General features: G+C 34.2%; 1 protein-coding gene across 1 annotated transcript; it reads right to left on the bottom strand.

Annotated features, from left to right (window-relative positions):
• Positions 1-1,309: 1,309 nt before the first annotated feature.
• On the bottom strand, positions 1,310-12,339 carry LOC145602271 (putative UDP-3-O-acyl-N-acetylglucosamine deacetylase 1, mitochondrial). Its single transcript, XM_081658452.1, has 7 exons — positions 12,236-12,339; positions 11,821-12,129; positions 10,931-11,137; positions 9,733-9,834; positions 9,291-9,355; positions 5,982-6,126; positions 1,310-1,717 (listed from the first exon to the last, which is right to left on the bottom strand). The coding sequence occupies exons 1-7, from the start codon at positions 12,290-12,292 to the stop codon at positions 1,673-1,675; spliced, it is 930 nt and encodes a 309-aa protein (XP_081514578.1). The 5' UTR covers positions 12,293-12,339; the 3' UTR covers positions 1,310-1,672.
• Positions 12,340-13,339: the final 1,000 nt, after the last annotated feature.

The raw sequence follows: 13,339 nt of genomic DNA, 5'->3' as shown, positions 1-13,339 counted from the left end.
TATTAAACAAAATGGAGAAAATGCATACTCTTTAATAATAGAATTATGGATTATAAACTTATAGCCTGAGAAAGAGTTCAATTCAAGAAGGGTCTGACTAATTTGTTAATTCATTAAAACACCAAATCCATAACTAATGGGTAATTGATATCATACAAAACATTGATCAAACATTAAGGAAATAAATTATATGTAAATTAAAAGATTTAATTAGTAATATTATCGAGCCATCAGTGTAAATAATTGGTGACGCAAAAATATAATTGATATTGATTAAATAAAATCACAAAAGATAATTAAGAGGTGATAGATAAAAGGTATGTGATCAAATAAACAAACAGAGAATTGCAAATACAAATATTGATATATGCACACATATGACACAGGGTATATGATCACCAATATATAATCAAATTTATAGAATTGTAAAAGTATATACTATGATAGTCAAGAATGATCAAAACAAATAATCCTATGACAGCAAAATATAAGGCCAATAATTATGTCATTAATTTGATCAATCACAAAAGTAAGCGACATTATCCAAAACTATTGATTTAATGAGTTCAATTACCCAAATAAATAATAGTATTATGCAAAGAACTTGTAACGAATAGTGCCTCTATTAATGCAAACTATAGCACTAAAAAAATCAATATAAGTTAGGCACGTTGAATCACTGTGCATCAAAATTTACCAAACAAATTATCGGTTGTTATGAAGTATAACTTATTCAATCCAACTTGCATACATATTTATATATCTACACCGATCTGGGGAAATCAATTAATAATTATGCATAATATGGAGTATATGCGTACCTTTGTTTATCCTTGATATATGACTATAATCAAATGCGTGTATTCGTATTGTATGCTCAATAGGCTAGAGTGGTGCTGATAACGTGTTATAAAATTAAAGAGAATATGAGAAAAATTATGGAGAGAATTCATCTATTCATGTTATTCCATATGATAGGGGTATATATACATAGAATATTATAAGTAGGGTTGAATATTCTGGAAACATACAAAGAGGATAATGGATATCCACACAATATTTTCATAACATTTATGAATTAATTAGGATGTTTTTTTTTTTTTTAAAAAAAAGTAAGGGTAAAATTGTCATTTTGTAGGCAAAAAGTTACTAAAAAGGAAAGAAAGTGAGTTGTTGCGAGTAATGTAAAGCGGCGAAAAAAGGAATTTGTTGCGAGTAATGTGAAGCGGAGGTAGTATACTACTCACCCCTTTCAATCCTTTTTCGACATGGAGAACTTGCTTGGCTTAAGTTGGCATTGATGTTAAGAGAATACAAAAATTTTGTGCTATTCAATGGCAAAAAATATCCAATGTTGAATATTAACAAATCAGTAGCTACTCCACAATCAGGCAATCTCCATAAAATATTCTACTAGTATCAAAGACGTCTATTGATCCATGCTTAAGATAAGATCAATTAATAATAAGATTAAATATACATCAACCATGATATTAACTGCAGATGGCAAATAACTTGGTAAAGTCTTGGGGCTTGTACCAACAATATGCTCTATATTTAACAGTTTTTGATCAAATGGAGTTAGTGGAGTCACAGGATGAAAGCCAAATCCATCAGCAAATCTTTGAGCAAGTGGTGTAAAATAATCAATTACCTCTATATTGGAAAGAGGTCAGCTTAGATGGCGTACAAGATCTGCATGCAAAGCATGGCCCGCCTGTGTTAAAGAGAAACATGCAACTGTGAGCTCTCATACAAGGAAAATCAGACTACTGAAGTAATGTAGACAGTATCGAAGTAATCTTCTACACAATGCAAACAAATGAGCATACTACATGATCAGGAATTGATTTGGCAGCTTAAATTGTAAATACTTGCTCTGCATCAAGATACAAGAAAATTACAGAAAATCGCTTAAGTAAAACCTTGCATTACTTTATTTTCCCCTTAAAAAAAGTGGAGTAAGCTGCCAAATTGGAAGCTTGAAAACCCTTGTTAAAAGAATAATTGGGTTCAACATCACTAGCTATTGAACTCCCTGTATCTTCTATCAACCAAAACACAGCAAAAATTACGTCAAAAGGTACTACTAACATCATTATATAACTCCTTATTCATAGCTCTCTGACTAATATCTAACAAAAACATCCTCTAAAAACATATTAGAAGCATCCCAGCAATTACTGGTCATTAGTATATCAAACACCCCCCCCCCTCTCCCCCCCCCCCCCCCTCTCTCTCTCTCTCTCCACATTCATATGCTGCAAAGTTAAATGATCTATGACTATGAAGCTTATTGAGCTTGGACTATAAGCTCAAAACCCTCTCCATGTACTGCAGTATCCGTAATACTTCATAACACGGTAATCTGAGTCAATAAGCCTACCATCTCCACCACTGGAATTTTCGAGAGCTCCCCTAATACTCAGACATTGCTTATACAAACATATGAAGGAGCTTGTCACACACACACACACACACACACACACACACAAAAAAAAAAAAAAAAAAAAGGACCTCATATTAGCCACTGGAAGCCATTGCTACAGTGGCACTATCCCTCTTCCCATTTTCAAAGCAGAACCCGCAGAGCTATAATTAAAGACTAAACCTTGTACTACCAAGACCCTTATTAAATGATCTCTAAGAAGTATTGGATAGCTTAATACAGTTCCTCCGTTCTCTTTTAATAGTAACATATTCCTTATTGTGAAGTTGCAAATTTATTGCAAAATTACTTTATTTGGCCTCTCTATCTCTTTCCTCATCTCATGCATCTCTCTCTCTCTCTCTCACGTGACCCGATGACCCTAATTGATCCGACCCAAACTAATCCGACCCGAAATTGACCCAAAACTCGAACTTGACCCGACCCGAAGTGACCCGAAGTGACCAGACCCAAAGCGACCCGATTCCTACAGTGAACAGGGTGAAATGGTGAATTAGTTAGTTTAGGGCTTCTTTCTTTCATTCTTCAGTAATAGGTAATCATCACGGTTTTTTTTTAATGATTTTAATTTATTTTTTCAACTTTTTTTTCAAAATGAAATTATTTTGGTGACCCAACACAAATTTGACCCGACCTGAAATTGACTCGACCCGAAAATTGGTCCTAAAAATTGACCCGACTCGAACTTCACCCGAAGCGCTGACCTGAATTTGACCCGAAATCCAAATTGATCCGACCCGACTTGAACTAGACCCGAATATTTGCTGACCCGAAAATGACCCGGCCCGAATCGACACGACCCGTTTGCCAGGTCTAACCAACACCCTTTTCTATCCCTTCATCAAGCTTAGGCCACGTAACTAACGTTAATAGTCTTGTAGAAGTTAGCTAGCATTTAGTGTGGACCAAGCATATCAAATCCTTTGCATTTTAACTAAGATATTAGTGAAATAGTACGCCCGAAGTTGAAATTTGGAAATTTCAGTTAAACAGTGAGTAAGTTCCTAGCAAAAAATCTCAAACTAGGAAACTTAGAAAGAAAGATAAGATAAGCAGTTACCACCTCACTTGAGGTTGAAATTGGTAAAGAATTAACCGAAATGCCTCGTTTTGCATCCCAAGTAATGCCTTGATACATACGCGTTTTGATATGCAAACCGAAGTGTATCTAGCATTTTTTGTCAATTTTGACCCTTAAGAGCTAAAATAACCCTTAAAACCTTAATTGAACAATAAATTTTGCTTCAAAATAGCGGCACAAACATCAAGATGTTATAGTAATTTTTTGCCAATTCAACCTCAAATTGGATCCTTAAGAACCAAAAGGTGGCTTGCCGTAAAAAATAAATAAAAAAATAAATAAAAAAAAAAAAGAAAAAAGAAAAAGAAAGAAGAAAAGAGGCTATTTTTAAAGTCACGTGCCGATCAATACCGGGAAAAAAGTTAGTGGCCGATATCCATCATAAGGTCCCTTTTCACAACAAAATCATAATATAAGGTCTGTTTTTGCAATTTTTTTAAAGGTTCTTTTTGACAAAAAAAATGGTACTTCCTCCGTTTCCAAAAGGTCACGTTTGGTAGTTTTACACGGTTAATAAGAAAATTAAGATAGTATAAAGCAACGAGTAGATGTCACATATATAAAGTACCGAGGCATTAAATTTACTTTGACAAATGGGGATAGTTGCATGAAAAATATGTATGTATAACGAAAATGTGTGAAAAAATAGTTATTAAATCCGGGAAAAAATTGAAACATAGGAATCGCCTAAAATGACAAACATAACCCTTTTTCAGGAACGAAGGGAGTACCATAAAAAGTTCTTTGTGACAAATCTTCTTAAGAAATCAATTCATTTCAACAAATATAAGTTTACTTCGGAATGCCATACCATTAACAGAAGAACAAAGCCTAAAACAATCTTGCTAAAACCTGAATTGTATCTATCTTTTGGTTGTCAATCTTGCCATAATAAATAAGAACTAGTATGTACCCCGGGCGTTCAGGTTTACTTTGAATAAAAAAAAATATTATTTGACCTATAAAATATAAACTATATAACTAAAACAAAAGTGAACAATAATAACTATGAAACTAAATAAGTGCTCTCAAATTGATGTTCAATACTAAATATTTAGTATATTTTAGGGAAATTCTACATGGTAGCCTTAAGGTTTTAATTTTTCTACGTGGAAGACGAACTCCTTTCCAACTCTCTTAATTGGCAACCAAGTTTAGAAAAATTAAGCATAGTGGCATTTTTAGGTTTAATGGCTAACTCTTTTTTTTTTTTTTTTTTTTTTTTTTTTTTTTTATATTAACCATAATTACTTCCTCCGTTTTACAATACTTGCAACACATCCTTAATCTCGGTATTTAAGAAAAGCGGGTCTCATGTGATTTAAAAGGCTTAAAATGGAGGAGAGAGATTGTTAAGATTATAATTTAGTGGGGCATGAGATTATAATAAGGGTGATAATACAACTTTTGACATAAAATACTTTCCAATTATAGTGTGTTGCAACTATTGTGACATTTTCATTTTAGGGAAGTGTTGCATCAATAAAGAAACGGATGAATTATATTTTTTAAAATTTAAAAAAAAAAAAAAAATTAAAACCACCACTTAGCCACCCACCTAGCCACCAGCCGAACCCACTGCCGCTTGTTGTCGGCGCTCCCAGGCCCTTTCCCCCAGCGCCACCTCGACCTCCCTCTGTTCCCCTTCGTTAACCACCGTAACCTCATCCTTGTAACCCGACCCTAACCAGGCCAATCCTGTAACCCAACCTCCACCCTTCGAAAACCTCAAAAATTCGCCACAAAAGTCCGACTGCCCCTCCCTCACACCTCGAAAAGGTCGACGCTAGGGTTTCATGTGCGTGGGGAGCGGCAGCCGGACTTTCTCGGCTTCTTTTAGGGGTTTTGATTGGTGGGGGTTGGGTTACGGGATTGTTTAGGGAAGGGGAAGGGAGGGAGGTCGGGGTGGCGCCGACAACGAGGGAGGGGAATCTGGGGGCACCGGCCTCGGGGGAAGTCGGTATGGCAGTGGCCGGTGATTTTCCTTTTTTTATTTTAAATTTTTTAATTTTTTTTTTTTCCTAATTACTTATGGTTAACACAAAACTAAAAAAGTTAGCCAACAAATCAAAAAATGGGCACTATGCTTAATTTTTCAAAGCCTTGGTGCCACTTTAGAGCGTCGGAAAAAACTCCGTCTTCCACGTAGAAAAATGGAATCATTGAAGCCACCATGTAGAATTTCCCTATATTTGAATTTAATATGAAACATAATTAAACGATAGCAAAGATGGTTAGAACATTAGTTTAATTCTTATTGGCCCTGTGTTCAGACCTTCTAGTAAGCATTTTTATTAATGTGGCATTTAATATTTATGAAAGGTGATGTGGCATATATGATATATGTGAAGGGTGCCACGTGACACATATTCCGTTTTAGGAATGCTTTTTAATAGATAAGTATAGATTTTAACTCTTTTTAAATAAAACCAAAAAATTAGAGAAAATCACCTTATAAGCAACAATATGTGCTATAGGAAGCCCTTGATTACCAGATTTTGCAAAGATAGAGAGATCACCAATAAGATCCAAGACTTTATGGCGACAAGGCTCATCATGGAAACGCAACAGTGAATTTAACCAACCTTTCGAGGCACTGCACAGTAAAATTTCGCACATTATTTTGATTGTAAATTATGAGTACTAGAATAATACAAAACCACAAGAGCAGAAGCAAATGTCAAACAGGTTCAGGTGAGGCTTGATGGAAAACTTTGAAAAGGCCATGCCTTTTCGTCAGAATTCAAGCATAATTTGTCAAATATAGATTAAAAATAAAAGAAAAAGAATTAAAAGAAAGCATTATCCCATCTTGCAACTTTAGAGGAAAATGGATCTTCACAATCATAGAGGCACATTTTGTACTTGAAACTATAGGTGTTTCTTCTATGAGTGAACTTTGTCAACATAACCCTACTTGTCTTTTGCCATCGTGTGAGCCTTATTTTGAGAGCTAACTTTAAAGTTCGAGGATCAACTTTCATTTTAGGGATGTAGATGTAATACCCATAATTTTTTTGAGTATAATTTAGTAAATGATTATTCAAGTATCAATTTTTTTGAAATTGGTAATTATTTTCAAAATTATATTTTTATAAGAGAAAATACAAGTTTCTCAACAAAGGGGCATTTCCCTATTTTTATGTAAATTAGCAAGGTTAGTTGTGTCATTCCAGCAAAATTGATAATCCACATCCTCACTTACTACTCTCTCTCCTCAACCATGAAAGTTGAGAATTCTTCAACAATGGATGATTGAACAAGGGAGGGAAAACTCACAAAAACGGCATAATACATAAGTCATAATGTATAATCTAACTAAAAATATTCCAAAGTAGGGATCCATCTTCCATTATAAAAGTATTATCATCTAATTCACTGCCAACGTATGAATTAGCATACTTCTTCTTGAGTTGAGCAAAGGGTCCCCTCACAAGTAGCATGCGTAAAAGAATTTGACATTGTCTCTCCGGAGTAAGGTAGTCAGACTCGCAATCAAGTACATTGAAATGAAAATGTTCAATGTAAAGATTTAAACGGTAGACATAACGTCGAATGTCTTCGTTGTACCTTATACGAATCTTAAGGGAGAATCGGGTAACACATTTGTACTCTTCCTAGCAACCACCTTTCTTGCAGTATTACACTCTCGTACCATCGTCTATGAAAAGTAAATGAATAACCACATCATAAGTACTTGATAAAAAAACTATAAAACACATAGATCCCTTATCGTAATTCCGACACTCATGGCTTTCTTCAGCTTAAATCAATTTACAAATCTTATTACAAGTTTAAAACCTAAGCCTATAATTTTAACAATTAATAAGCTTAATTTACAGTAATTAACAAAAAATTAAAAAAAAAAGACCATAAACTCCTTAACGAAATCCCACCAAGCTGCCCCTAAAACCCTCACTAAAATTTCACCCAGCCACCTCTAAAACCACATACTACTCACCGAAATACCACCCTTCCACCCACTTAAACCATACCCACACCGAAATCCCCCACCCAGAAATCCCCAATACCGAACCTATAGATCTGAAAACTCAACCCTAAAATGAAAACACCGAAAGATGGCAAGACGGAGGGTGGAATTTGGGGCTACCAGTGAAAGGAAAGCGGCGGGCTGGTGGGAATTCTGTGGGGGGGTCTGTTGCGGCGAGGGGTAGGGTTGGTTCACGAGCTTCAAGCGAGTGGGTGGTGTGATTTTTTTTGGGGTGGGGATGGGTTTCAGTGTGTAGCCAGCGGCATGGAGGTGGCTTTTTTTTGAAAAAGCAAAACTAATTCATCAACTAAAAGTCATACGACATTTACAATAGAGATTCGACATCAACAAATACATAAGATATTGAATCAAACAAAATTTTTCTTCATAAAAATCTGCGATCGTCGAGTAAATCCATTTTGGTGGTTGGGGGGGGGGGGGGAGTATTAGTGTTATTTATTGAATTTTTTGCTTTCTTGTAATTTTCATCCAATTCCTTTTCTTCAATGATGTGTTGAATGTTGATGGGGTAGGAGAGATAAGGTGGTGAAATTGGATAAATAAAATAGGTGTGTGTGTGTGTGTGTGTATATATATATATATATATATATATATATATATATATATATATATATATATATATATATATATATATATAGGGGAGGGATCCGGTGAGAATAGGTCCATATGTGAGAATTCATACTTATATGAGAACTGATTTAAAATTTAGAACATGTGAGTAAAAATTTAGAACATGTGAGTTAAAATTTAGAACATGTGACTCAAGTTAAAATTTTGAACATATGAGTAATAATTTAGAACATTTGTGTAAGTAATATGTTTAGAACATCTGATTTAAGAGTTAGAACAAGTGATTAAAAATTTGTAAAATTTGTTTTATGAAATTTTAAACATATGAGTAAAATTTAGAACATCTAATTTAAGATTATGAATATGTGAATTAAAATTTAGAACAAATTGATATAGAATATAGAAAGTGTGAGTAAAGAATTTAGAACATACAAGTAAAAAAAATAGAACATACGCTTTAAAATCTGGAATATATAATTAAAAATTATAGAACACACGTTTTAAAATTTAGAACATATAGGTTAAAATTTTAGAACAAGTTATTTAAAATTTATGACATCAAACTTAACTAATTTATGGTTTAGAACATGGGAGTACTAAATTAGAACATTTGATTTAATTTAGAACACCTAAGGAAAAATTTAGAACATTAGATTTAAAATTTAGAACATACGAGTAAAAATTTAGAACATAAAGAGTGTTCTCACATATGAAAAATTCTCACATAAGAAAAATTCTCACGAGAGTCTTCCCCTATATATATATAGTGTGGGAAGATTGAAAGGATAGGGAGTGCATATAGAAGAAAAAGGATGGCATATAGAAAAGAAAAAAAAAAAAAAAAAGCTCATATGACTTGCATATGTTGGCAAAATTGGTCACGTCGAAAAGTAAGGTAAGGTTGTGCCTTAAAAATAAAAATAATAATAAAAAAAAGGTTATTTCTCACAAACAAGTTATAAAGAAAGGTTGTTTCTGACAAATTTTACGAGTTTATAATAAATGAAGGTGAAATGGGACTTTTATTTAGGGATAATGTTTATTAGTGAAATGAGACTTTTATTTGGAGACGGAGAAAGTATAAACAAAACCGCAACACTGCACATCAAAGTATGCAGACTCAAAACAATTTTACATTATGTAATTTAACTTGTGTGAGTAAGATTAGAGGCCTTTACCTACAAACAATAGCATTCTCTAGTGAACCACCTTTAATAAGTCCCATTTCACGCATCTTCTCCACCTGCCGTGAGATTTACAAAAAAGTTCAAAACCTGATACATTTTTCCAGCCTATATTAAGTTGCATTCACAATTTCACATGCACAAAATCCAATGTCTATCATTAGAAACATAAACAGGAAAAGTAGAACTAAATAAACTGAAAATCATTCAAACAACGTAAAACTGTATTAAGGTACTTCATTGAATGAGGCACAATTTGACAAAATTCAAGCTACAATGTTTAATTTTTTCTTTCATATTATCAACATTTTATTCACAATAATAGCGAAATTTCAGCATATCAGCATTAGTTTATTGGTATGAATACATATTTAAATTATCAAAACATGATTGGAGTGCCAAAAATTTTATTCAAGGAGAAATTTCTTAGATTAACCTCTTCATGAACACAAAATGTTCTGGCATGAGCTATCTCTGTTGCATAGAAAGACCCACTAAAAATCTTTGAAAAAATCCACTGGCAACCAATCAAAGGTACCTGCAAAGGCAAAGTGATTGAAATTAGTTTCCAAAACACTTTATACAGAATGCTAACTAGCTCTAATCTCAAATTTTTTGAAATAAATTTGGAATAAAAACATTTGCAAATCATAACTAGTTTCTTATTATTTTACAGATATATTCTATAAAGATTTGCAGACGTATGCTGTAAATAGTAACCTACCAAGCTTGGTAAAGCAAAAAAAAATCACTATCAACTAAAACAGAAAGACTAATAGATACAATAGATTCACAAACGGTCAACAAGTGATAATCTTTGATATCCATTTTTTAAAATTTGTTTGTCTTTCTATACCATATACCATTCATTTCTCAATGAATCTTTACATTTTTGGTTTTCAGGTTATGTGTACGTTGAAGAAAACAGTGGAGAAAGGATGCAGGATATGGGGTTCAAAGTCTTCAAACTGATTGGAAGTTCAAAGGAGACGGGAATTGCAGTTATTAAATGCACGTGAGGAAACATTGGTGACAAAAATGTAATGATCATGCAATGTCAAATTCTACCTAACATATATTGAGCTTCTAAATCTGCAATAACTTCATAAGGGGCTCATGAAACATACTTATAAAAGCACGATAGACCTACAGTAATGGCATGGCGATAAGGTCAAATGGTCAATAAAAAGTGATTTTGGAGTTCACATGAAGATTAATTTAGAAAATGGACTACAAGCCAGGGTTACAAATCATGGATCATTCCTAGGGATTTTTTATGGTTTACACACTCTCTTCATGAAACCAACCCAAGTCCTAAGCGAGTAAACATAAAAATTAAAAGGTTAAATACAATCAAGTTTATTGAATCACCTTTAATTACTAGAATAGAGACTAAGAATACTTATCTACTCAGCAATGATAAAATAATGCCACATGGCCTGATGTGGCTCAACCTAGTCTTATTGGAAAATGTACCACATTAATTTGATTCCATGATATAGCAAGAATGGTTAAGCAGCACAGATAAAGTGCTAATCGAAAAAGAAAAACACATAAAACCAAGAATCAAATTGTTTGACAATGAAATGCCATAAACCAAATGTCAAAGCAAAGGAAATTAGCAAAGATTGAACCTCTGGAAAATTGATGCCGTAACTAATATGAATATCCTGGGATGGAAAAGCTGCAATGAATGAGTCTTTTCTCCTGATATGAACAGGCACATTGACATATGGTGCCATCTTATCACAACTATTGCCCTCTTCATCAATAGCATCCTCTAAGCCAGTTTGTTCGATTGCTTCCACCCACTCCCTTGCCGAACCATCCAAGATGGGTACCTAATACCATAACCACACTAATGATCAAATTTTTACTTATGACAGTACTCACGTTTACCAAATTTCATACTCCCTAATTAGTCATCTACATCATAGCCAGAGCTAACATTTTAGTAAAACAGCGATTTAAACCATTTGTAATAAACTGTTAACATCATAATAAAAGAAATGGAAATTGATCTTGACCTGTACATCAAGTGTGCATATTAACAAAGTTGGTCTTTAAATAGATTGATCTTTAATTTTAATCTTACTTTTTACCAATTCGATTAAGGGATTTTCTAACATGTGCTCATGGTGTGCTAATGGCACACAATATGACTGAAATATTCCCAATTTCTAACAATTAAACTGAGAATCTTTCCATACTTGATTAGTCTAAGTCGATGAAGTTTGAAATTTTCTGTGCACCATTCTAAATCTATTCTAGGATCGACTTAACCAAACGCTTAAGTTGATGGTTTGAGCTTGGGGTTGGTTATATCTATCATGTACTAATAACTCTTTTTGTTCCAAGAATAACAAAATCGGATAATATCACCAATAATCCAAACTCATCACTAACAACATTCAACAAAAACAATCCCAACAAATCATCAATGAACATCAACAAATCATCAATGAACATTAACAAAATTCACAGCAATAACAAAATATCAAAACCCGAGAAAGCGAAAATCAACCTCAACAATAGGGTCATCCGGGTAAGTGGGGGTGAGCTCAATACAGCAATTATCAACCCCAATTGCTTCCAAAGCAGAAAGCAGATGCTCAACAGTAGTAACCTTAACACCATCTTTACAAAGAGAGGTACAAAGAGGGGATTCTTTGACAAAATCAATGGAACTTTGAATTAAATTATTACCCACTTTGAAATACCTCCCTTTTTTGGCTAACTCCGGCCATAACTTGACCTTGGTTGATCTGCCTGAGTGTAGGCCAATGCCATGCTTTTCTATGCATCTAGATAGTGTTTTTTGAAGTTTGCCAGTCTGATAAAAATATAAAATACCAATAAATTGAAGAAAAATGAGAGATTATTCAACTATTGATGAAATTGAGGAGAGATAAAGAGAAGTGAGAGTGTTTTGGGCGTACTGATTTCCATGAAACTGCTGCTGAAGTCGCCGAGGACTTCAAAGGGTTGAATGACATTTTTGATCGAGGGAGAATTTTTTGGTTTTGAATGAAGGTAATTTATATAAGGTTTAAAAATAAATGAATTAAGGCAATTTTGTCAAAAAAAAAAAAAAAAACTTTTAAATGCAACATTTTGCGAAAAAAAACCTTTTAAAAGCTTTTTGGTTTGGCAAAAAAACCCGATAACATTTTAGCAAAAGGAAACCTGATTGTGAAATTTTTTTGTTGAAGACAGCCTAATGCCTCTAATTCACTTAATTAAGTTCTAATTTCTTTTAATTATCCTCTAACTCTCACTTAACCATTTATTAATTAATTTAATTTATAAATAAATAAAAAAAAAAACCCAAAAACCACCACCCCCACCACCATACCAGCCAACCACTCCCTCCTTTTCCCCCTCCCATGGCTGCAGCCCCCTCCCCTCAACCCCTTAATCCCGGCGAACCACCTCAGCTCGACCTTCGGCAACCCTCCTACCTTTCCCGTTTCCCCACTGGTCGCTGCAACCCTCCCCCTCCCTAAACCCTAACACCGAGCAGCCGCCTTACGCTTCTTCTCCCTCTTCCTTGTCTCTCCTTGACTCACTCTCTGTCTCCTTCTTTCTCTCCGTCATCGTCGCGTCGCTGAGGATCTTCTGCCACTCGATGTTGATGCTATCATCGATGTCTCAGTTAGAGAAAAAATCATCAGTGGAATTGTCGGGGTTAGGGTTTAAGGAAGGGGGAGGGTTGCAGCAGGGGTAAGGGTGAAAGGAAGAGGGCCCACCGGCGGTTCAGCCGTTCAGGGCGGTGACTCGATTGGGGGAGGGGGGCTATTGCCACTCTGTCAGAGGAGAAAAGGCTGGCCGGTGGTAGTGATGGTGGTTGGTTGGTTGTAGAGATGGTGGTTTTTATTATTATATTTGTTTATAAATAAATTTAGTTAATAAAGGGCTATGTGAGAGTTAGAGAGTAATTAGGAAAAAAATTAGAGCTTAATTACGTGAATTAGAGGCACAGGTTGTCTTTAACAAAAAAAAATTAACTTCTGGTTTTCTTTTGCCAAAAAGCTTTTAAAAGG

This window comes from Chenopodium album, chromosome 21 (genome assembly GCF_948465745.1).
Source record: "Chenopodium album chromosome 21, dcCheAlbu1.1, whole genome shotgun sequence".
Classification (NCBI taxonomy): domain Eukaryota; kingdom Viridiplantae; phylum Streptophyta; class Magnoliopsida; order Caryophyllales; family Amaranthaceae; genus Chenopodium; species Chenopodium album.
This window is presented reverse-complemented; position numbering and strand designations above follow the sequence as displayed.

What these genes read in the sequence shown, in the direction of transcription:
- LOC145602271 (XM_081658452.1), bottom strand. Translation starts at nt 12,292, where the DNA reads ATGTCATTCAACCCTTTGAAGTCCTCGGCGACTTCAGCAGCAGTTTCA. An exon ending in CAGCAGTTTCATGGAAATCA is followed by an intron (nt 12,130 to 12,235) that starts GTACGCCCAAAA and finishes TATTTTTATCAG; the next exon opens with ACTGGCAAACTTCAAAAAAC. An exon ending in CGGATGACCCTATTGTTGAG is followed by an intron (nt 11,138 to 11,820) that starts GTTGATTTTCGC and finishes TTATGGTATTAG; the next exon opens with GTACCCATCTTGGATGGTTC.